The sequence below is a fragment of the Xyrauchen texanus genome, chromosome 34 (genome assembly GCF_025860055.1).
Source record: "Xyrauchen texanus isolate HMW12.3.18 chromosome 34, RBS_HiC_50CHRs, whole genome shotgun sequence".
Lineage (NCBI taxonomy): Eukaryota > Metazoa > Chordata > Actinopteri > Cypriniformes > Catostomidae > Xyrauchen > Xyrauchen texanus.
Window position 1 is genome coordinate 23929895 of NC_068309.1, and position 25657 is coordinate 23955551.

A 25657-nucleotide genomic window follows, 5' to 3' on the forward strand; every position below is an offset into this window, starting at 1 on the left:
GGTTTTTATTTTCGTTCAACCATATACAGTTAGTACAATACACCGCAAAATGAGACAACATTCCTCCAGGACCATGGTGCTACTTAAAACAACATAGGACAAACACAGAACCGCATGAGACTACACAACTAAATAACATTCCTACATAAAGTTTGCGTGCAAAAAGTATAGGACAGTACAATAATTACTAAAAAGGAACAGGACATTAGGCACAGCGAGAGACTGTGCAGTGCCGACCAGTACACATTTCTAATCAGAGTAGTGCGCAAAGATGACCCTTTCTAAAATGCTAAATGTAAACGCAACATACTATGAAATGGTGTTCTATGGACATAGCAGTTATTGAGGTAGCAGCCAGGTTTAAAGTGACAATGAATTAAGTGCAACTCTGGACATGTGCAAAAGTTGGATGGTGTACAGGTGTGTGTGTGTGTCAGTCCAGTCTCTGAGTATTGAGGAGTCTGATGGCTTGGGGGTAGAAGCTGTTACACAGTTTGACCCTGAGGGCCTGAATGCTTCGGTATCTCTTGCCAGATGGCAGGAGAGAGAAGAGTTTGTGTGAGGGGTGTGTGGAGTCGTCCACAATGCTGGTTGCTTTGCGGATGCATCGTTTGGAGTAAATATCTTTGATGGAGGGAAGAGAGACCCCGATGATCTTCTCAGCTGTCCTCACTAAACTCTGCAGGGCTTTGTGGTCCGAAACGGTGCAAGTCCCAAACCAGGCAGTGATGCAGCTGCTCAGGATGCTCTCAATAGTCCCTCTATAGAATGTAGTGAGGATGGGGGTTGGGAGATGTGCTTTCCTCAGCCTTCGAAGAAAGTAGAGACGCTGCTGGGCTTTCTTGGTGATAGAGCTGGTGTTGAGGGACCAGGTGAGGTTCTCCGCCAGGTGAACACCAAGGAATTTGGTGCTCTTGACGATCTCCACAGAGGAGCCGTCGATGTTCAGCGGAGAGCAGTCACTCTGTGCTCTCCTAAAGTCAACAACAATCTCTTTTGTTTTGTCGACATTCAGGGACAGGTTGTTGGCTCTACACCAGTCCGTTAGCCGCTGCACCTCCTCTCTGTATGCTGACTCGTCGTTCTTGCTGATGAGACCCACCACGGTCGTGTCATCGGCGAACTTAATGATGTGGTTCGAGCTCTGCATTGCTGCACAGTCGTGAGTCAGCAGAGTGAACAGCAGTGGACTGAGCACACAGCCCTGGGGGGCCCCAGTGCTCAGTGTGGTGGTGGAGATGCTGTTCCCGATCCAGACTGACAGAGGTCTCCCAGTCAGGAAGTCCAGGATCCAGTTGCAGAGGGAGGTGTCCAGGCCCAGCAGGTTCAGCTTTCCAATCAGGTGCTGAGGAATGATTGTGTTGAATGCTGAGCTGAAGTCTATGAACAGCATTCGAACGTATGACTCATTTTTATCTAGGTGGGTGAGGACCGATGGTGGTGATGGCGTCGCCTGTTGAACGGTTGGGACGATATTTTGGGGATTGCTGTGTTTGTGTTAGTGACTTTGTCACTGGTTTCCTGTCAGTCCCTCTGGACATCCTTTTCTTCTTTTTTCCTACTCTTTCATTTTCTAATCCATTTGATCTTCCTCTCTTTGTTAAATGAATAGTTCACCCAAAAATAAAAATCCTGTCATTATTTACTCACCCCCATCATGTTGTTCCAAGCCTTTATGACTATCCTCCATGGTACACAAAATCAGATGATAGTCACCATTCACTTTCATTGTATGGGAAAAAAGTAATACAGGTTCGGAACAACATGGGGGTGAGTGCATGATGACAGAAATTTAATTATTGGATTAACTATTCCTTTACATTTGTTGCAAAACATGTGAAAACTTGTCTCTTCAGGCGATGATCTCAAAACTGGAAAACAGAAATCCCCCAACTTCTGTTTTAGTCTTCTTCAGACTGTCCTTGCTGTGTCTTTCCGGCATGCCTGTCTGTGTCTCACTCTATCGTGTTGCAGATGTGCGTCTGCTTTATATCCTCCTTCCTCAATAGCAAGATGAGTTGCATGATTACACGCACATTATGGAGTATTTGTACACACATTTATCCTGCAGTTACATTTCTAATTGTGTAGTTTTGTAATTCATGAGGTCAATGTTTTGCTACCTCATGAGTAACAGGGTTTGCCTTATTACATTGCGGAATACATCTCTTGAATACTTGATTGGCCAATCGTGGCAAAAGTTGTAGCTTTTGCACACCCTATTCATTTCCAAAATAGTTTGGTAAAAACATATGTGGGTTAATACCAATACCAAATACCATTCTTCCTTGTGTTCATTTAGAACATGGGTGTCAAACTCGGTTCCTGGAGGGCCACGGTCCAGTTTAGCTCCAAATTTAAACACACCTGAAGCAGCTAATCAAGGTCTTGGGGATTACAAGGAGGCATTTTAGAACAGAGCTGTGGCCCTCCAGGACCTGAGCTTTACGGCCCTGATTTAGAACTTTAACTATAGCGTATTTTAACTATATTTTTATTTCCGCAAGCATTTTGAATGTATTTGGCTAGAATGGCTTTTATTAATTATTTTTAAATTAGGACTTAAACGTACTTTTATGTAATTTTCCCCGCCTGGATGGTTGTAAGGGCCCCTGAAAGCATAACCCCACCCCTGCTTATATCAGCATGTGTGGGCTGCCCTGTGAACGCGCACAATCATTGACAGGAAGAAAGTCTTCTGATTGGCTAAACGTACGGTCTGACCGCGGCCATTTTTCCCCTCGCGGTTTGCCCAGTTTAGAGCTGTCAGACACTGATGTAAAATTTCATGGCACCTGTGATTTCAGTATTTACGACGTTTTCAGCATGTTATTTCATAAAAATAAAAATCACTTACAGCAGCTTTAAAGGGTTAGTCATTGCATGAAGCGGATTATATATAGGCCTATAGCGAATACCTTATTACTTTTAAAACGGTTTAATACATAATAATGCAAAATAAGAACCAAAAGACCAGCAAATCAGATGAAAACTGATTTTTTTTAACGTTTATTTATTTAGTAACCCCAACTTGCTGCTTACATATTCGCATGTCAAATTAGATTGATAGCCTACAAACTGACTCGACATTAGAAACAAATGCACAAGTTACTGAAAGACTTTACGCCAATGAGGCAATAATTCAGATATAGATAAGTGGCGCCCTCTGCTGACTGTAGCAGTGAATACAGCAGCTCGACATGTCACATTAGGTGTGGATCCTTTGAAGTCGTGTTCATTGCGTAAATATGGGTGGGTCCAAGAGTACAGTGGAAAGTTTGCAGCTAAGCTCTTAACTGCTTTGATTAGCGATAGACACACTGGCATCCATCTAGCCTGATAGCTCCTCTCATGTTCCTCCTCCCACAGATTTCTGCTCTTCCATTCATTATCTTCCAACAATAGTTATATTGCTGTTAACATTAGCCAGTGTGTCGAATCCTATAGAATCACACTTCTGGGGGAGAGGGGGGAGTTTCAGTAGGTTACATCAGCACTTTCTGCAAAGTACTTTAAAGGGATAGTTCAATCCAAAATGAAATTATATCATTTACTCACCCTTGTGTTTTTGCAACCTATTTGACTTTATTTTGTGGAATGCAAGAGAAGATGTTAACATCTTTTGTGCTCATCATAAGGGTTTTGAACAACATAAAAGTGTGGAAATGATGACAGAATTTTCATTGATGGGTAAACTATCAATTGTTGAGGCCTCCTTGTCTCCTGATAGCCGTTCAAAAGTCATCAAGAATAACCTCACATGTTATGTTGTTGTGTTTGGCCCCTTTCATATCCAAAGGAGATTTTCCATTGCTTTGTGCATACTCTTTTCTCAGAACACAGCTCCTGTTGTGTTCACACTGTCAGTCTTTTGATGAGCACTGGAAGGGGGAGTAAAGTCCAAGACGAAGGGCAGATTATTAACCTGACTAATCTGGTCCCCCTCTGTCTCTTTCTTTCTCTCATAAAACCAGCACTTTGTGTCCAGCCAGGTCTCACGTCTCACGTGGTCTCTAGGAGACAGCAGCACTGGCCCTTCAGAGCCTCGCACATCCTCCAAGGACCAATGAATCATTCGGAAAAGGAAGAGGAGCTTAAGGTAAAAGAAATCCTTAAAAATGGTATGTTGCCATTGTTCTGAAATGAAACACTGAAAATGGTCACTGCAGTTGTTTATCTCAAAGAAAGTAAAACTTTCATGAGAATATTTTTTTAGTGGAATATTGAGCATTTGTAATGGAATTTCAGTCAAATAAATCACTGTGCTCTCTACACTGAGCTTTTTTGTTTTTAAGGATCCAGCACTATCCTTGTGTTAAAACAAAAGGTCTTGATATGAGATGTTGAGTTCCTTGTTGCTTATATGCATCATGACGAGCCAGGAGAAATGTGCACTATTAATGAAAAATCTCAAATTGAATTCTGGACATGTAGAGCAATTGCAGTTGAGACGAGGCAAGATTTGATCATTTGGTTGAGCACAAATGTCCAGATGAGATACAAAGAATTGTGTCAGATTAACAAGAAACGTGTGGTACAAGTGCTCAAAACTCTCCTAAAAGTTGGTTAGGAGTAATGCATGCACAAAGTGTAAGTATTTTTTTTCTTTATGGTCATTAAAGTGAGGAAATTGATAAATAGATGCATTATAATTTTGCTCTTTGACAGCTGGAGTCTGTAAATGATTTTGTATCTCATTGTTTAAAAGAGTGAACTCTTTACTGATTAAAGGAGTGAGTAAAGAGTTTTATTTGACAAGTACTTTCTCTAAACAAGCTGTCTTTCAGGCTCAATGAATGCATCAAATTAGAAAGAATTGCAAGTTTATACAAAAAAGAAAAGAAAAGATTGTTCCATGGGGAAAATGTGTTGGCTAAGGCCACATCCACAGTAATCCGTTTTTATTTGAAAACTCGGATTTGAGTTTCCCATCGTCATTGCTTTGCAAACTCTTCACTGTTTGTATCACTCCACTTGTTTACTAGATACAATTATTTATATTTTTATAAATAAGCAAAAATGCTGAACATGCCAGATAATTGGTATTAACATACTATTTACAATTGTTGGATATAAGCAATATCTTTGGTGGTGAAGGGGTAGCCTGTTTATGATAAAAGATACTGAAGGCACCATTTGGGGTTCTTCACATGCCACACCAGAGAAACCATCTGGAGATATTCCAAACACCCTCCAAAAGAGCTTTAAATATCCTATTTGTGTGCTTCAAAATATATTTCAAGAGCCTTAAAGCATATCCCTTATGATAGGGTTACTGAAGGAACCACTGACAATCCTTAGAGTTCTTTAGAGATTTGTAGAAACTAAGCAAAAGATTCTCAGAGAACTGAAAGGGTGCCAAGAGGATCTCCAGGGCGTTCTGCCAGTGTGGCAGCTGAGGAACCCCAAATGGGGCCTTGTGTATCTTTTCATTTGCACAGTGTACTCATGGGGCTGAAGGGGTACACAGGACAATAAAGGTTAGGAAACACTGCCACATCCCACATACAGTACATCTTCTATATACAGTGCTAGACCAAGGGTTTTCAAACCTTTTGATGCCAAGACACTCTCTTCCTATTGTTATGTATGACCTTGTCTTGTTTTACCTTTGCCCCTTTGTTTACCATTTTGTCCCTTGTTTAACTCCATAGTCTCCTTGTTAGCGTTCGTGTTCTCTGTCATTGTTTTCACCTGCCCTTGTTAATTTGCCTTTGGTTTCTGTTAATCACCTTGTCATCTAGTTTGTGTTCTGTTTGTTCATTGGCCCCTTTGTCCCATGTTTTTGTATTTATATCCTGGTTTTTGGTTCAGTCCTTGTCTGTCGTTGAATGTTTGTGAATGTAGTTAGCCTGGTCTGTGTTCCCTGCCCTAGTTCTCTGTTCTTGTTTATTTCCCCATTGAGGGTTTTTCTTTGTATTTTGTTAGTAATCAAGTAAGCTGCATTTGGATCCTCAACCTTCGTCTGCCTTCATTGCCTTACATTCGTGACACCTATAAAGGCAACTAATATATTTTCATATAGGGGATAATAATAAAGCAATCAATCAATATAGAAAGACTCCTTTATACTGTATGAGAAAAATAGAAGGTGTGAAATTATAAAAGCCAACTATTTAATTTCACCAACAACACATTGTATTTATATTGTCATTGTGCTAAAGCCAAAAATAAATTATTACAATATTATCTGCAAAATATTTACTTTGTATTCATTTGAAAGCATTTCTTTTTATCAACCCACTATTAGAATAATTTTAGGTGCATAAACCTAAATAAAAATTTGAAATACATTTTTTTAATTGATTGAGAGCAGAATTAAACTTGAGTTATTTGTTTATTTTTTTTTTATTCTCTGAACGTTTCCACAGACACACTAGCACCCCAATGTGGCCCCCTGGGGGTCCCCGTTTGAAAATTCCTGTGCTAGACTATACATACTATTTATATAGTGTATTGAAAGACCTTGGTTTGTTTGTTTTGGTGTAAGTAAGCTCTGGTGTCAAGCATTGCTACAATGTGTACTGTATTTGTTTAGATTAGTACCGGCATAATAGTTCACTCATGTTAATTGCTTTTAATTACACAACATTACTCAGCATTATGTCAGCAAGACCTGATGGATCATGATGTTAATCTGTTTCTCCATGTTATCACTTTTGAAACACTTTGAGCTCTTAACTTGTCATGCGTAACAATGAAATGTCTACCCAGCAAAAAAACAAGGGCATGTTGCCAAACTAGAATCAGCAGCCATGATAACTCTAATATTGTTTTGAGTTACAGCCTAACTTAGCACTTTCAATTATTCTGAGAGTTAAAAATAAGATGAAAAATTATTTGAAATATTAATATTTATATTATGTTAGGAGAATTACACAAGTTATTTGGTTAACCTATTCAACTCTGGAGCATTTTTTCCTTTATCATCTTCCATCACAAAATGCCTTTCTGAAATGTAGGTGGAGCTATAACATATTTTAGCCCTCACAGATGTGCTTGTCCATAGACATTCAGTCTAATTTTCAGTTCATGCACCACCCCCATTGTCTCACTGAAAATCTCTGCCTCTCAATGGACTAGAAGTTCAATCTAGGTGACATTAGAAAGCCCTTTGCGATGATGTATAACATTTTATCATCAATAGCCAATTACATACATTACCGATGATTTGTTTAGCATGCTATTCCTGTTGGACTGCATTATTTGTTATATAAGATAAAACATTGGATTATACACTCAAGCAAGGTTATAGGCAAGTAAAAAATGGCAAATGTTTTAGAAAACTGCCAAAGGTAAAAGTTTTTAGCTATTTGGGTCCTACAGCAGCATTGATCAGCGCATAAAGAGACGTTTGTTTTTGATGTCTTACAAATATCATATTACACTTTGTGATTCTTAAGAAAATCTTTCAAACTGTGGTATAAGGGCAACAAAATAAATCTATACAGTCGATTTCATGAAAATGAGAGCTTTCATTTAATAAATTATCTGAAAGACTTTAATATTTATATTACTATTTCTACCACATTACTGTAGGTGTTGCTGATTTGCAATACAAATGTTTTCAGGCCTTATTTTGTTATTTTATGTATCTTAAATGCAGAAATTATGGTTATCTTTGAAAAATATCAGATTCTAAGCTTTAAACAATACAAAATATGCTTGACTTATGTATTCAGAGACTTGATCATTTGACTCTTTTATTGTATTTATTTATAAAAAAAAATTCACTTTTAACTTTTCAGATACCACTCACAATAGCATAAACTATACTGTGTAATTTGTGGTGTCAGTCAATTTATTGACTTCCCCTTTTGCAGTTCGATACAATATCTGTGATTACATTTGATTTCAGAATGTGAAGTGTGTGTGTGTGTGTGTGTGTGTGTGTGTGTGTGTGTGTGTGTGTGTGTGTGTATTTATCACTTTGTGGGGACCAAATGTCCCCATAAGGATAGTAAAACCCAAAATTATTGACCTTGTGTGGACATTTTGTCGGTCCTCATGAGGAAAACAGCTTATAAATCATACTAAATTATGTTTTTTGAAAATGTAAAAATGCAGAAAGTTTTCTGTGAGGGTTAGGTTTAGGGGTAGGGTTAGGTTTAGGTTTAGGGGATAGAATATAAAGTTTGTACAGTATAAAAACCATTATGTCTATGGAAAGTCCCCATAAAACATGGAAACACAACGCGTGTGTGTGTGTGTGTGTGTGTGTGTTTATTTACCATTAGCTCCCACCTTCAGATGGGGTTGTGCAGGCAGAGGTACAGGAGATGCCTGCTGACATGGAAAAGAAGCCTGAAGAGCCCCAGAATCAGGTGCCAGGATTTGATATGATCTACAGAATCGAGGATGTCCCGCCTTGGTATTTGTGTGTGCTGCTGGGACTGCAGGTACACATACATTCTCATTCTCTCCTATTCAACAACCCCATCCCTTGCAAACTTTCCCATTTTTGTACAAACTACCTCTATGTCTCCAGCACTACCTGACATGCTTCAGTGGAACTATCGCTGTGCCATTCCTATTGGCTGATGCCATGTGTGTGGGGAGGGACCAGTACACTGTCAGCCAATTAGTGGGCACCATCTTCACTTGTGTGGGCATCACTACCCTCATACAAACCACATTTGGTGTCAGGTGAGTTATTCAATGTGTATTCTGTATGGAATGTATAGTGTGTGCTGTTGTTGTGTAATTGCTATTTTGTGCCATGCTCAGGTTGCCTCTGTTCCAGGCAAGTGCCTTTGCCTTTCTCGTCCCTGCTCAGGCAATTCTAAGGCTCGACAGATGGAAGTGTCCTTCTGAAGGTACAGTGTTTCAAACAGTGTCCCGCAGACAGACACACGACCACGCCCCCACGCCAGTCTTCATTTACTTTCATTGTATGGAAAAAAGGTGCAATGAAAGTGAATGTGAACTCATGACTCAGGCAAACATTCTGTCTAACACAGGTGCGGACTGGGAAGAGAAATTGGCCCGGGATTTTACGGTAGGTAGAGGGAAATTTGGCCCAAAATTTGTGTGTGTGTGCTGTCACTGTCCTTTTATGCCAATTTGTGGCCAGTTCTGCATAACGCGGTGGCCCATTTCAGCTTATCGAGGCCCATTCGGTCCCATTTCACGGTCGGCTCTTTGGGAAAGTCCCGATGGCCAGTCCGCCATGTGTTCCACAGAACAAAGTAAGTTATGGAAAGAAAGTCAAGAAAGGTTTGGAACAACATGACTGTGATGAAATTATGACAGAATTTGATTTTTTTGGGTGAAATATATAAGGGCTTTTGCACTCTAGAGAAAGTTGGCTGAGCATTTGATGAATAGGAATGCGTAAGAATTGTTTGAATGGGGGGAGAACAATTTTATTTCTGAAAGCACAACCTCTCTGAAATTCTCATTGGTCAATGAATGCCAACGCTCTCAACTTTTGATGTCATGACAGAATGTAATATTTTGCATGTCCTTGCATTTTAACACCGTTTAACACCATCTTAAAAGCCTGATACTCATGGAGGCAACTAAAAGAAAGAAAGAAAGATAAGCTGGAATGCCTAAAGACATCTTTCTGATGCATTTTTACATAGATTACCTACCAAAAAAATAGAACAAACAGAATACAAGAACACATCCTGTGTGAACACCCCCTAACTGGGGGAAAGCATTCTACTGAGAGTCTATTGAAAATCTGTTAATATTCCACACTGTGCAGATCAGTCTGTGTCAAAGTTAATGCTTAACGCTTGTTTTGGATTTCACAGAGGAGATTTATGGAGACTGGAGTGTTCCTCTCAACACTTCGCATGTTTGGTATCCACGTATAAGAGAGGTGCGGCCTGAACAATGTCTAAACATTGAGAAACAATCATCATTGTCTTCCTAGGATGATGAATCCTGACTTGTATGTGTCAATGTTCTGCAGATTCAGGGTGCTATCATTGTATCCAGCCTGATTGAGGTGGTCATAGGGCTGACTGGAATCCCGGGGATCCTGCTCAACTCAATTGGGCCCCTAACTGTCACCCCCACCGTGTCCCTTATCGGATTGTCTGTCTTCCAGACAGCGGGAGACCGCGCAGGCAGCCACTGGGGCCTCTCTTTACTGTGAGTCCTTGTGCTCTGGAAATCCAAATTAGACTTGAATCTATGTTGCTAGTGTACTCATAATGTAGACAAAAATAACCTTTTAGCAGATATATAGTTTTACAATTTTAAAGTCTTTTTCCTCCAGAAAAAGGGAACATAAGCACTGAAGACTCATCTAGTATTGCACAGATTTCCCCCTAATACCACCTGCAAGCGAATAGCAAGTAGCAAATCATGGTTTACTGCTGTGATGTAAACTAGAGGCTATTGGCTACTTTAAAAGGGGGAGGAACCCTTCAATTAGTGAAGGGAGAAACAAAACTTTTAGAAATTTTGAATCAATTGAACCAGTTGCTTCACAAAGTGATTTTTGAAGCGCTCGAAACACTGCACACGGAGGGCATCTGCTGGTTACATGCGTGTAAATGCAATGGGAAGACTCTATTCAAATGTAGCTACAATGACAGAATGCCCTAAAAATATTCATTGACATATATTTTTCATTTAAGGACAATCCTCAATATCCTGGAATAAATATATCTGAATCTATACAGAATATGTAGCCCATATAAAAGTTAGCATTTGAATAATTAATTACTTTTCAATTTTATTTTAATTTAAATTTGTCTTTATACTAAATTGATACTTTTTTATTATAATCAAATTCAAAATCTATACATTTTTCTGTATCGTATACAGTGTGCAATAAAGATTTGTAAACAAAGGCTACGATGATAAATCGCATGCAGTCAGCAGAGCAGGACTTGAACTCATGTATATAAACATGTGTCAAGTTCATTAACCGTCAGTGACCACAGCTTTCATGTACAATCATGTACATTCGAGTTTATATCAGAGTGCTTAAAGGAATAGTACATCCAAAAACACAAATGAAGATTTTTACATGAATATTTTAGCACTGTAGGTCCATACAACACAAGTGAATGGTGGCCAGATCTTTGAAGGTCCAAAAGGCACATAAAGGTAGCATAAAAGTAATCCATAAGAGTGGTTAAATGTATGTCTTCAGAAGCAATATAATTTGAGTGGGTGAGAAGAAGAACAAAATGTATGTCCTTTTTTACTATCAATCTCCACTTTCACATTTTAATTTCTTCTTTTGTTTAGGCAATTTGCATTCTTTGAGCATATAGCATTCTTTTTGCAAATAGAATAGAACAGATGAACAGGGAGCCCTGCAACAGATGGCATGACATCACATTACAGAGACCACCACTGAACATCGAGTCAGTCTGAGATTACATAAAGAGACAGAAGCATTTGAGACAGCCTAAACAGATAGAAGAACTGTGGCGAATTCTCCAAAAAGCTTGAAACATCCTATCTGCCACCAACCACGAGAAAGTGTGTCCAGGTGGATCCTAAGATAATTAGTACTGTTTTGAAGGCAAAGGTGGTCACACCGAATATTGATTTTTCTTTGTTTTTACTGGGATTTGTGTGATGTTAATTGATCAATGCAAACTATTTCTGGCATTAGTTTTGAAGACATCCTCACTATGCAATTATGCATTTTTCAAAAGTGCCTACAACTTTGTCATATGGATTACTTTTATGCTGCCTTAATTTGAATTTTGGAGCTTCAAAATTTGTATAACTATTCACTTCTATTGTATGGACCCACAGAGCTGAAATATTCTACTAAAAATCTTAATTTGTTTTCTACAGAAGTAAGTCATACACATCTGGGATGGCATGAGGTGAGTTAAATGATGAGAGAATTTTCATTTTTGGGAACTATCCTTTTAAATAAAATAAAAAATTATATTATTAATGATAATCCTTTTTCATATTCATCTTAATAAATATCTTTAAAAAAATACTTTCTCAAACACAACATTTAGCTTTTTGCGATTGTATGTTACTGTTGGAACATAACTGAAAGTGATCAATAGGGAATTAAAAATCACTGACTTCCAATCAGCAAATGTTTGAATCAGTCAGTTTTAATGAACCTAGTTATTTTTTAACAGTTTCGAGATCAGTTACAACCGGGTTCACTTTGGGTTCAAGCACCCCTAGCGACTAAGGATGTGCCAGGGTGGTCGACTAATCGACTAGTCGTCTAACAACTGACTAGTCAATTAGTGGGGTGGACAACTAACATTAATATTTTTAATGGTGGTGGTTTTAATGGGAGATGCAATTCTCAAATTAATTGAGAAACAATTTCTTAGAGAGCATTTTTTATGTGAGGTTTATCTTTAGGTTTAGTCTTTTTATGTGCTGTTGTTGTCTCAATGCTTTAGGTTTAGTCTTTTTATGTGCTGTTGTTGTCTCAGTGCTTTAGGTTTAGTCTTTTTATGTGCTGTTGTTGTCTCAGTGCTTTAGGTTTAGTCTTTTTATGTGCTGTTGTTGTCTCAATGCTTTAGGTTTAGTCTTTTTATGTGCTGTTGTTGTCTCAATGCTTTAGGTTTAGTCTTTTTATGTGCTGTTGTTGTCTCAGTGCTTTAGGTTTAGTCTTTTTATGTGCTGTTGTTGTCTCAATGCTTTAGGTTTAGTCTTTTTATGTGCTGTTGTTGTCTCAGTGCTTTAGGTTTAGTCTTTTTATGTGCTGTTGTTGTCTCAATGCTTTAGGTTTAGTCTTTTTATGTGCTGTTGTTGTCTCAATGCTTTAGGTTTAGTCTTTTTATGTGCTGTTGTTGTCTCAATGCTTTAGGTTTAGTCTTTTTATGCACTGTTGTTACAGCAAAGTGCCACATCAACAATACATTCCAAGACAATCACTGTCATATGATAAATCCTCTGCTGTGAGAAATGTTCCTGTATTTGTGTGGTGTTGTGGAGATATTAAAGTATTTTTTTAAATTGCTTGATGTTATGAACTATATTTGTACATGTATCATTATCTTGCAGTTCTGCGCTTTTGAATGAGCAGCGAGGATCACCCTGAAGCACTCCAGTTACATAGAAGCGTCATTCTGTGTTATTATTTTCTTTGATAGTTTTGTTTAATAAGATGCCATAGTTATTTAGCCTATTTTTTTTTTTTAATATATCCCCTAGTCACCATGTTGAAGTGCTGTACTCTGTGTCCGATATCCCTCTAAAAGTCATCTGATCGGGGTAATGGGAACAAAATCTGAGCCTATATTATACATTATTATCCTTAACACAAACTAGTCGACTAGTCGCTTAAACAACCGACCAACTAGTCAATTATGAAAATCGGTAGATTTGCACATCTCTACTGGTGACAAACAACACAATATTTTAAGATCTTTCATATGCGCTCTGAAGCCCTGGTTCAAAACCAAAGATTTGTAAAGGTTTCAGAGCTTTGTGAGCCAGTGTTTAGAATGCGCCCCTCACTACCTTCATTGTGTTATGTTTCAATGAGAAACATCTGGGGTCTTTAAATGCGCATTGTGCTCATAATTTCTTTTTTTATTTTAATGGCCAAGGTTTCAAAGTTGCAGGTTATCAATGTTCTTAGAGATCTGTGTGCTTGTGTTTTGTTATTTCAGATGCATCTTCCTCATTGTTTTGTTTGCTCAGTATCTGAGGAACTGGGCCTGTCCTTTCCCAGTCTACACCAGAAAGAAAGGCTGTCACATCATACATGTGCATATCTTCAAGATGTTTCCGGTACGAGCCAAAATGTACTGTAACTTCACAGTTGTCATACCAGCCAGCTCCATGCCAGTTGCTTCAGCTCTACATGTAGTTCTTATGCCATTAACCATAAGACTAAGCCATAAATCAAACTAGTAGAATTTTGATAACACCCAGTATCTTCATTTATTAGAATTTAATGAAACATCCTGATAGGCACTAGAACAAAGTTCACTCTATATGGTGCTATAAGTCATATGTGTGTTTATTTATTGAATTTATTAATTATCCCTAGTAGGCCTAATTGATTGTCTTGCTCTCAGTAGATCATCATGGCAATCATGTTGGTATGGCTGGTTTGCTATATTCTCACACTGACCAACGTGCTGCCTGATGATCCAAATCGGTACGGCTATAAAGCTCGCACTGACTCGCGGGGCGATATTATGAACCAGGCACCATGGTTTCGTTTCCCCTATCCATGTAAGGACTTTACCTGCTTTCCTTAACACACCCTTAATTTATAACAGCTTGTTTAGCAGCAGATCTCACTTGTGACTAAAGTCTAATCTAAAGCTTTCATTTTTTCTAGGAAAAGTAACTAGAAATTTGATTAGAAGTAGTTATATGGTGAATGAGTGGCTGGACTTTCAGATACGCTACTCTTCCCAAATCAGATCACGTCATGTGGTTCTGTGTGTCACAGGTCAGTGGGGATTACCCACAGTTACAGTAGCAGGAGTGCTAGGCATGTTCAGCGCCACTCTAGCTGGTATTGTTGAGTCTATTGGAGATTATTACGCCTGTGCTCGCCTCTCTGGGGCTCCACCTCCACCTATACATGCTATTAATAGGTAACAACCACAGACAACAACAACAAAAAAAATCATACTGTACATAGGCATTGTTCACATTGCACACACATGTGATTTAAAATAAGGAATACTTGTTTTCTTTCCCAGAGGGATCTTTACAGAAGGTGTGTGCTGTATCATAGCAGGGTTGCTGGGCACAGGAAATGGCTCAACTTCTTCCAGTCCTAACATAGGGGTGCTTGGCATTACAAAGGTGAGGCAGTGGGTAATCTTTGCCTCTGTATGATACTAATGAATATCTTAAAAAGCATTCAGTATATTTAGAGCTACTGTAAAAATTATTTGTCCTACAATTGCCTCTGTGTGACATCTGATCAGAGTCCTCTAGGGAGTGGAGCTGATAGCAGGTGGATACAGATAGGCTCCTTTTCAAAACCTGAGCTACCTCATCTCCTGCCTATATAGGCAGCTGTCCTGTAAAGACGCAATAATGCCTGCCCATCTTTTCAGCCATCTGGGTTCCGGAAGTATTTTTTCCCATTCATTCATTCATAAAGCCCTTCATAACAGAGTTCTAAGCCATGAATTAAACCAACCAACTCTGAGTTGAATCGCAACATTACAAACTTTTATTTGAAGCAAAAAAGTATTTAAAAAACTTTGTACATACCATCTTTATGAGGGTACAAACTACAATCACATGAAGCATTGCGAATGCCTTAATCTAATAAAAAAGATGGAAATTTAGACAACTATTGTTTTTAGGATGTTGATTACAACTATAGAAACAATATGTTTTAAGTTTATTGCACAATATTCCGATATATACAGATATATATGTAGTTTGAGAATGTAGGGAGACCTGGATTGCATCATTGAAAAGTAGGTGCTCACTGCTGGACTTGTTTGGAGGGCTTTGTTGGCTGCGGTTCTCTGAATGATGGATTGTTTCTGTTCAGGATCAAGGGTAGTGTAGTTGTTTCTAAGTTGTTTCTTGTATTCCTGAAGCAGGAATTCCACGTTTGTCCATGATTTTTAAACAATGAAGTTGAAATAATGCAGACTGATAGCTTAATCAAAGCCATATCACATAAACAAACAACCTCGGAGCACAAAGTAGGTCTTTTTTTAAAAGTTAGTAAATTAGAAAGTAAGTTTAGAAATCGAATCACGGTCAAATGCTGATATTACATTTTCACAGTGCTTCTCTTCATTAAAGAGAGCAGGAGAGAGAGAGTATGCAAATGACTGACGGTGAGAAAATACACTCAAGCCAAAGATACAAGGATGGTAAAAAGGAAATGTATATGCGCTTGGTTGCTGCCTTTCTTTTTTCTTCTTCTTTTCCCATTATTTGTCAAATGACAGACAACGTTTGGAATTATCCGTCAATGTTTTTAAAGATCTGAAATATTTTCATACTCAACCTCATACTCTCTCACAAACCACCAGGGGTTTGCAAACCCCAATTTGGGAAACCCTGGTTTACATTGAAGAAATCATGTGTGTTCTTTTCTGAAATATCGCCAAAAGAAGTTTAAACTTGGTACAATGAGCCAGTATGATTATGTCGGTCATGTAACAGGTTGATAAATGTACAACATAGTACGATTAACACTTCTAAAGCCTAAGAATGGGTACTGAGAAATGAAAACTACCATCAGACATGCAATATGTGTCTTATCTGCTTAAATTATTAACCCACATACAAAAAAAAATTATTATATTTGACTTCAATATGATCATATTCCAAATCAAAAAGGTTTTCCTGATGCCACGATCTGGTGGAAATTTAAAGAAGCCCTAATCTCCAATAATCTGTGGGAAACTGGGTGTTTCAACCCCACAAACAGCACTTTTTGGGCAGTGTCAGCGAAGCGCCCATAGGCAGCATTTATTTTCTGGACTACCACAAAAACCCAGAAGGGGAGGGGCAGAGCGTTTCTTTTTAAACAGTAACTGCATTTGTTTACCTTCACAGTTGCACCATCTTTGATTTTCAACGGGAATAAAACGAGGGTGTGAGGGTCAGGATAGACATACCGTATCTTCAATGACATGCAAAGCTCCAAGATCAAGATCTTTCCGCAACTCATGTTGTCTGGAGTTTTTTCAGTGGAACGATGTACAACCCCTTGAAGAGGCTGTACACTGATCCCTCACAGCCTCATTGTCTTTCCTGCCAAAAATCAAAGGTGGCTATGCTGTGAATAAGGTCTATTGCTCTGTTTTCATTGTCATCGTTCACATTGTAAATGTGTCTTGTCATTTTGTAGTGAATGACAAGCAGTTGTTTCTGACTATGATAATGAAACTCTGGTATTTGCTATGTGTACAGGTAGGAAGCAGGAGGGTGATACAGTATGGGGCAGGCATAATGTTTTTGTTGGGAACCATTGGGAAGTTTACTGCCCTCTTTGCGTCCTTGCCTGATCCTGTCCTTGGAGGAATGTTCTGCACTTTGTTTGGTAAAAAACTCATTAGACTCCTATATGTATGCCACAGGGTGTCAGTCAAGAGCCCAGAAACTGTTGTAATTATGCACACTTGTACCCTTTTGATTTTAAATAGAAGTTAAGTCTATGCAATGTCTAAATGATTATGTCTTAGATCTCAGAAATTAGACTAGATTAGGCTACATGAATGAATTTATTTTTAGAACATTTTGTTGTTGATTTTGTGTAGCTTGAACTTGCTTCTGTGTTTATTTGTCAACAGGTATGATTACAGCTGTTGGTTTGTCAAACCTACAGAGTGTAGACCTAAACTCCTCCAGAAATCTTTTTGTGCTGGGTTTCTCCATGTTTTCTGGCCTGATGTTGCCTAATTATCTTGACGCTCATCCAGGCAGCATCAAAACAGGTAGCCTGATAGGTTTTGATTTATTTTAGTTGACTTAAAATATTGGTCATTTAATAAAGCTGCAGCTGTAGTCCCACATTACTGTGAACAGACTGGTTCTTTTGAATGATTTTAACAGGTGTGGCTGAGCTAGATCAAATCATCACAGTGCTCTTGACAACAGAGATGTTTGTAGGGGGATTCATAGCGTTTGTACTAGATAACACAATCCCAGGTATGCATCAGTCAAAGTGACTCTCAGTATACAAATTCTGTAGATAAATGTAAAACAAAAGCAGTGTAGTCATTCCACATGCAGTCATTCCTCTTGTTCCACATTACCATGTGTACATTTTGTCTTTAGGGTCCAGAAAAGAGCGAGGTCTGATTGAATGGACAGATGGGAGTTCTTCTGGAGCAGACACGGTGACAGCAAAAACATATGACTTTCCAGTGGGTATGGGACTGGTTCGGAAGGTGCGCTGCCTACGCTACCTGCCCATCTGTCCCACTTTCCAGGGCTTTTGGTCATCACGCCACAAGTATAAGGAGGGGGAAGACGATATGGCAAGAAAGGAAAGTGTGGGGACAGATGTTCCTGTTGAAATGGTCTGCACTAAAGTGTAGCAATATGCCTTTATTTGACAGTGTTCAATATAGCATACGTACAACTGCATACATTTATTTTGATATGTTAAAAGATATGTTACTTTGATGGACAGTTTGAGGACACAAGGTGTCTCTTCTTGTAACACACAACCAAATGAGAAATTTGTTTTGATAATAAAGCATTGGGTGTTTTATTGAAATGTCTTCAAAAGAAAACGAAGATCAGGTTTTTCTCATTTATTACCTCTTGATTGTGTTCAAAATTTGCAAGTGATTAACACTAAACAAAATGTTTTCAGAAATTGTTTCCATCAGAATATTGTGACAAATGTCATTTTTAAAATGTAATGTCTTTATGTATGTATGTATTATTGTAACTGATAATGTTTATATATATATATACCTAAAGTGTATACGATATGCCATAAGACCATCACAGATTTAAAAAAAAAAAGTGCTTTAATTATTTTGTATTAAAACACAAATTTACTTCAACTCTCTTATGTGTGGCATCTTAAAAGAAACACTGATTCATTCTTTACACCTTCACTATTTTCAATGACAAACCTCAGTGCTGTGTTAAACAATGGTTTTGACTGCATGGATTATTGCACTGTTTGGTCTAATGCTATATTGGTTAAGCATCTTGCATTAGTTAAGGATCAGCACTATTTAATGGTTTTTATTGATTTGAAGGAAATGTGTATATACTATAATCTCCTCAATATTTTAGTCACTTCACATTTGACACCAGAACATTCATATGTCGTGGGCCAATATTATCAGATAATTATAGTCAATAACCCAGCCTGAACCTGAGATAATGGTTGAATTGATTGAAGCAGAGTCTCATAAGCAAGCGTCAGGATGAAAACATTTGTGGGACTAAAGACCAAAGTCTTCGGTCAGACTTACAGGATGCGTGACGCAAATATTGTCATCATCAGAGAGCTCGCACACTGAAGGCTTGCTGCCAGATTATTATAACCGGTTCTTTTAGAGCGGAGACTGCGCATGCGCCTGGAATTATTTGCACAAAATAGTTGATCCACAAGGTGGCAATACTCACATCTGAACTGTTGCTTTCACTAAGAAACCTTAGAAGAAGACAAATACCGGTAAAAAAACAGGAGAGGAAGGTAAAAACTATAACATATGCAAGTCAAGTGTGTGGAGGTCAGGAGATACCTGCATTAGCGTAACCCGTGTCCGAAGGAATATACAAAAATATACAATATATGCAGTTACTAGACAGTTATTAGCAGTCCATTCCTTAATACCATACAATCAACTTAAGATTTAAGTTTAAATCGCTTAGGTTTTAGCATTCTGACATAAGACGTCAAAATAAGTGTCAGTAGTTTCACATCATTACTCTCATGTCATATGGAAATGGAAAAACTAGAGATTTGGAGACTTGTAACTGTACTTAAATATTTCAAGATGTACTCGCACACAATTGAACTTTTCAGTGCTTTGTATTTTAAACATTTTATTTAACATAGCAACAAATCCGGTAAAAAAAAATATGTGCACTAATTAAATGCACAAGAAACTAACTGAAGGCTGAGTGATTGTTTTAAATTATTTCTTTATTTTACAGTACATTGCCTACCATATACAAAAAAATAATAAATCAACAATTTGAGTCAAGAGTATAACCAAAAGTAAAAAAAATCCAACAAAAAGTTTGAAAAAACAAACAAAAAAAAACTAAAAATAACACAACTGTACTTTTTATTGCTTGGTATTGTAAATGCTAAAGACACCAGTAATAAAGTTACTGTCTCTTTAAAAAATGGGCTTCCAGCGCATAATACAATATTGAAGACACTACACAGTTTGTTCTGTGCATGTTTTGAGAGCTGTCTCATTATTTCCCTACTGTGTTGTGCTATAGCATCTGAATTTAGTATTATTTTATTTTGTAAAAATAAACTCTGAATGGCAAGGAATGAAGATTTTTTTAGATTAATCAATTAATTGAGATTGTGAGACTATCATAAGTATTGAACTTGTCGTGAACTGCTACTTGAAACACATTTATTCATTATCATTATTTATTTAGCTTAGTATCTGTACTCCCTGGATCTTCTGGGATCCTTCCCCCGCTATCAAGTGAAGCATCTGTGTAACAGAGCAAAATGTCTCTCACAGGCCACTCTGTCATCTGTTTGGGTGTGAGACACTAAAATATGGGAGAGACTGTGTCCCGTGTGGCTTTAATACGGAACACAATTCTCATCCCATAAATACTGGAGGTTTTCATATAATATGGAGGGCTGGCAACTCTTTTATGGGCTCACATATTAATCAATATGTGGTCCTGTCGGACCAATTTCTAAACGGCCCACCGGGAATTCTCCCAATTCTCCCGATTATACACTCCGGCCCTGGTTCAGAACCAGAATTAAAAAAAAAACAGATTAAAAAGTATTTTGGGACACTAACATCCATGTCATGTACAGTATGTTAACAAATTAGAAAAACCGAAGTGTTATCAAAGGTTATGGTTAGGTAAGTTTACATCAAACAGAGCCATGATTCTACTCAAACTGCCTTAAGTAATACAATTGTGACCTTTATCATAAATATGCTAAACCTACTTAAGTCTCACAGTTCTCTTGGTAAGTCTCAACTGCCCATACCAGAGATGATATGAGCCTTTCTCCCATTAAAGCCCCTGCTCTGTTTGTGTAGCATGTATGTGTGAATGCACATGCATCTTACAACATTTCAACAGATATAAACGGTCTCACCCATGTCAGTTGCCAAGTCTAGAGGTAGCCTTTATGAAATAAGGAGTGCTGAATGCAGTGCTAACAAAATACGCTTTCGGCTTTGATGCCTAGAGGCCAGGGTACCAGATGGTCAACATGTTTCACTCATTCAGAAGCTTATAAACAGCTCTGATCCAGCACTTAAGAGGCACTGGGTAATCTGATCCTTGGAAATTAGTTATTAACATCTACAGTCTATATGTCCTGTCAGGTTTCATGGTCCTGGTGGTGGGAGCACCTGTGGATGTGACTGCACAAATGGTAAACAGTGTGGGGTGTACATGGGTGGGATATGTAGAGAGGCAAAGGGTATGGCACAGGGTGGGGTCAAAACAGCACTGGGTAGTGTCTGCTGGGGCAATAGAACCTCAACATATTGGCATGTTTCTGGATCAAACAGCATCTTGCGCTGTGGCAGATGAGGTATGTCCACATAGAAACAATGACCAGTTTCCGGGTCTAGCAACAGGTGCCAAGGGTTTTGTCCTACAACAACACTTCCTCCTGCTTCTGGATACAAAACACCTGCACCCCCAAGCCTGGCCTCTTCACTTAAGGGAGTAACAATGATTGTGTTGTGTTGGCTTTCAGGAGAAGGTATTTTCAGTCCTGTCTCTTTATTCTCTACTTGATTTAAGCCATCTGTTGGGCATTGCTGGAGTAGCATTTTTCCATCCTCCGAGAGGGATCTCAATAAGGGGGTGTGACTGTTTGATGAAGAGGGCTGGTTATAAAGGGATGTTTGAAACAAGACTGGCCCTTGAACATAGCCGTGAATAGCTCCAATAGGATGAGAGATTGTCTGGTAGCCCATCGGATTGGTGTTGTAATAATATGTAGGAGCCATTGGTGTTGAAGCAACTGTTAGAACACAAGCAGACAGAGGCCCCACTGAACTCTGTGACCTGGGATTCAGGCATGGGGTTTGATCATCACTGATTATCTTTTCACGTTCCTGTTGCTCAGAGCTTACTGTAGGTGAATGATATTGCAGTTCTAGTTGGAGACCATGTAATGCACCAGTCTGTTGATCATTGTTAGAGCTGATAGTTGTCTTGTGCTCTGTCTTATTCAACTCTCCATTTGTGACTACTTCAGTTCCCTCTCCATTTTGTATTGCCAGGTCTGTCCTGTTTATTTGTTTCAAGGTTATATCACTACCTAGGACATGAACTTTACTAATGCCAATTTGGTTATCTGGTGTCTCTGTGGGATTTGACATGGCACAACTGTTTGCCTTGGTTATACTAAGTGGACGGACCTTTGTTAATCCAACAGTATGACTTTTGTCATTTGATTCCACAGGAGGCATCGCCTTAGTTGAGCATCCTCTGGGTGCAGAGTGATGAGAGGCCAGATCTCGCATTCTATCCATTGGAAGAGGTGGGTTGACCTTCCACACATGGGGCTTTTCATCTTGTCTATATCCCTTTCCTTTCCCTTCACTCTTGCTGTTACTTTGATTGTGTAATGACGATGGAAAAAAGGGAGCTGTCCCATCCATTCCATGGTTTGATTCTACCGGGCCCTTGAAGGACAGGTTGTATGTGTTTTTCACAAGACTCCTCATGTCTCTTACTACATGTACTGGGGCCAAGGTTTTCAGTTTACCGTGGCTTTGCATATCCTGACTTGTAAACTGTCCTGGTGTCTTGACTTCCTCTCTGACATTCTCCGGTACGTTCCCAACACCACCCTCATGAAATTGGGGGATTGTATTTTCCACTGCATCTGCTTCCAAATCAGAGATTTGGCAGGCAATGTTAATAGGACTAAGTGTACTTTCTTTACTGCCACCATGTTGATCCTGGTTTTCCAATGCACTGGTTAGGGTCTGAGTCATATTGTGTTGTTTATGCATTATCTGCCCTGTGAGGCATTCCTTAGTTGTAGTTTTCACAAAGTCCTGTGTGCTGATGACTACATTTGTTGCTCCAGTTGTGTTCCATGCTCTGCCCTTTGCTGAGTGACAAGATAGCTTTGCTCCAGGGTTTGGGTTAGGGTGCTGCATCACCTCCTCTCTTGGGATCAGCTTCTCTGCTTTCTCATTCTCTGAAGGGGCAGTTATTTCAGTGCCACTGCCTTGAACATCACACTTGCCAATTCCGCTTATCAGAGGGTTGAAGCTATGTTTGCTTAACAGTTTAGGTTGTGTTTTGGAGTTAACACTGCTATGCATGTGAATAGAGCTGCACGGTATTTGGGACTTACTTTTGAGAGGACCACTCTGAGAAAAAGTACTTTGTTTCGGTTTGATAGTTTCATTATATACATCCTTGCCAGACAAATACAAGCAATCGTCAGTGGTAGTTCTGTTGTTCACTTTAATGGAAGCAAAATCCTTGTCCGAAAGATCCACAGTGCAAATATTCTGTTCGTGTTGCATCTTTTTTGATAGGACACTTTTTATGATGCTGGAAGCCATTTTGGTTTTGCTGGACGTTTCATCCAGGGAAAATGACTTCTGAAGTCTTTGCTTTCGTTCTGCCTGGACTAACCTTTGATCAGCCACATGTGACTCTTTGTGAAACGCTGCAGGGGTGCTATGCTGCCGCTGGAAAATGTCCCTAATGCGGGAATGTGTTTTTGAAACGCGAAGGGATTCATTGTTGTTTTCGCTGTCATGCGACTCAGTTGTGTCCCTTCTCTTCAGCTGGATTTGTCTTTTCGGAACAGTCTTTAAACCTCTGTTTATTTCTTCTGTGGTTTCCAAAGCCACATCAATGCACTCAAAGCTGCTGGATTCTGAGCAAGCAGATGTGTTTTGAGTGTTCTGCATTGTAAAAGAGAGAACATCCTCTGTCCATTTGTTGTGGTTTCCATCAGAAGAGTGCTGATTTGTGGGCCTACAGCTTGAACTGAAAATATTCAAGTAATCAGTTTCAGAACTGGAAGATCTTACCTGGGCCAGGTTAACAAGGCCCCCAACCTCACTACTGGCCTCAGCTAGCTTTGTTCCCATGCCGGTTGTTCCTCCTTTAGTGTGGCAGGGTTGTGTGTAGGAGAGTGGTCTGGACTGCCAGATGCCTAGCCAGCACTGCCTTTCCAACCTCAGAGTATCAGCAAATCTCTGTAGCTGGTGTTGGTGCCCAGTTGCAGGGATACGCTCTGAATAACAGTGTGGCGGGATTCTTGGCTCCTGCTTGCTGGCTGTGGGTGTTGAGATGCAGTTTGCAGAAGCTTTTCTATTTCTAGACCTGAGTGACAGCTCAGCCTGCTCCTTTCTGCAAATCACCCCCATACCCTGACCCTCCCCCTTTTTGTCTATATGACCCTTAATATGCCTGCCACTGTCAAGCCTGCATTCAGCCCTGAGTGCACTCAGACCTTCTCTGGTTCTTTGCTTTTGTGTCGTGTGGTCCTCTTTTGGCTCTCTGCCACCATGTTCTTGTTTCCTAATCTTGCTGTATTGATTTCTCACAGGCGTAATCAAAATAGTGCTGGAAGTGAATCTGGGTTCTGAGGAGCTGTGCTCCTCAGCGGTTCTAATGTTAGTGTGAAACACAGCCCCACTGACTCCAAAAAAATCCCTTGGATTTACTGATGAATTTTTTCTTGGTGATTTAAGTGTATCTGGCTTTAGAATGGGGTCTGTAGAGACTGTATTACCAGACTGCAAATCCGCATTAGTTTTTGATGTACATGTCAGCAGATGTTTTGACTCAGATTCTAACAAAAGAGATTCTCTCTCAGATGATGAAGATTTATCTGGTTTACATTGGGACCCCTCAGGCCGCACTTCTTTATCCCTGTCTTCTTGTGTTTTGTATTCCTGCGATAGTGTGATATCTTTGATCGAGGACCATGAAGGAATGACTTCCATAGATGAAGCACAATCCAAGAACTCCAATGAGTCACCTTCAATGGAAGGCTCAGTAGAGAGAACATGTGTCCTGTCCTCTAGAGCTTCACTATAGTCACTCAGAGAACAAAGAGCAGTGTAGTATGAGCTTGCTGAGTCATCCTTGATATCATCAACCTGCTCTAGGTCACTTTCCCCTTCATCTCTTTGTTTGAGAGTCTGGCTGGCTCTTTTTGTGATGGATGGAGAAGACTTAGTCATACTTTTAAACGTCACTTGGAAATTTCCTTCTGTGTGGACTGACAACCTCAGATGCAATATTACTGTATGTATTTATGCCCCAGTGTAGGGTGACATAGGCAGCTGTTTCAATGCGCAGGTCAATTAAAAGTGCGGAAATGTATATAGTTCAGAGATTGCGATGTTCCATCAAGCCCAGCAATAAAACAGCAGATAGTCTAGCTGCCTCTTCTGAGTTTTTGTCTAGGGAAAAAAATTGAAATAAAGATTAGCATTTTAGACGCTTATCATTTCACAGAAAAAGCCATGTACATTCATATACATTCTTGCATTTTATAAATGGGTTAAAATTGTATTCTGAAATCAATTAATATATCCACATTATTCCTGAACACTTCATGGGTGAAACCTTATTTTAAAAAATAATGATTAAAATCATGCATTTGAGTCAGGATGAAACTTTCAGGTGTCTGTAACAGCTGCAGATCCAGTATATGAGACTGTCCCATTCCCAATGCAAGGGCACAAGCTCCCTCACCTGATGCAAGTCGTCCACCTATGAAAAACCTTTTTTGCTGAAAAAAAAAAGGTGTGTTGAAATTCCTAACCCTGAATGGAAAAAAGGCATGAATAAATAGTAAGTAATAAATAAGTCTATTAATAAATATACCAGATATCTTCAATAAAAACCTATTAAAAAGTACACTAAGCTAGGGATATCGGAGGAGATGAATCAGACCTTACTTTTTGGACGCTGTGGTCTGGATCAGGATATGTAGTTCAGGCCCAGTAGTAGCTTAGGTAGTGGTGTGGCAGTTAGCTTTGACAGCAGGTGCTGGAACGTTTCCTCTGGAATCTGACTAACATGGCCAGTGCAGTCACAGGGCCAGCTAAATATAGTTCCCTAG

At 39.1% G+C, this 25657-nt stretch overlaps 2 protein-coding genes across 2 annotated transcripts; one reads left to right on the forward strand and one right to left on the reverse strand.

Annotated features, from left to right (window-relative positions):
- The first annotated feature begins 3248 nt into the window (after positions 1-3248).
- slc23a1 (solute carrier family 23 member 1) lies at positions 3249-18394 on the forward strand. Its single transcript, XM_052104001.1, has 15 exons — positions 3249-3252; positions 3837-4099; positions 8238-8399; positions 8489-8646; positions 8728-8816; positions 9762-9829; positions 9923-10104; positions 13575-13695; positions 13989-14145; positions 14369-14516; positions 14625-14730; positions 16816-16945; positions 17196-17339; positions 17458-17553; positions 17683-18394. Exons 1-15 carry the CDS (start codon positions 3249-3251, stop codon positions 17943-17945), a joined length of 2091 nt encoding a protein of 696 aa, XP_051959961.1. The 3' UTR covers positions 17946-18394.
- Positions 18395-19541: 1147 nt separating this feature from the next.
- On the reverse strand, positions 19542-24770 carry prob1 (proline-rich basic protein 1). Its single transcript, XM_052104002.1, has 2 exons — positions 23610-24770; positions 19542-23480 (listed from the first exon to the last, which is right to left on the reverse strand). The coding sequence occupies exons 1-2, from the start codon at positions 24768-24770 to the stop codon at positions 20922-20924; spliced, it is 3720 nt and encodes a 1239-aa protein (XP_051959962.1). The 3' UTR covers positions 19542-20921.
- Between the last annotated feature and the right edge of the window lie 887 nt (positions 24771-25657).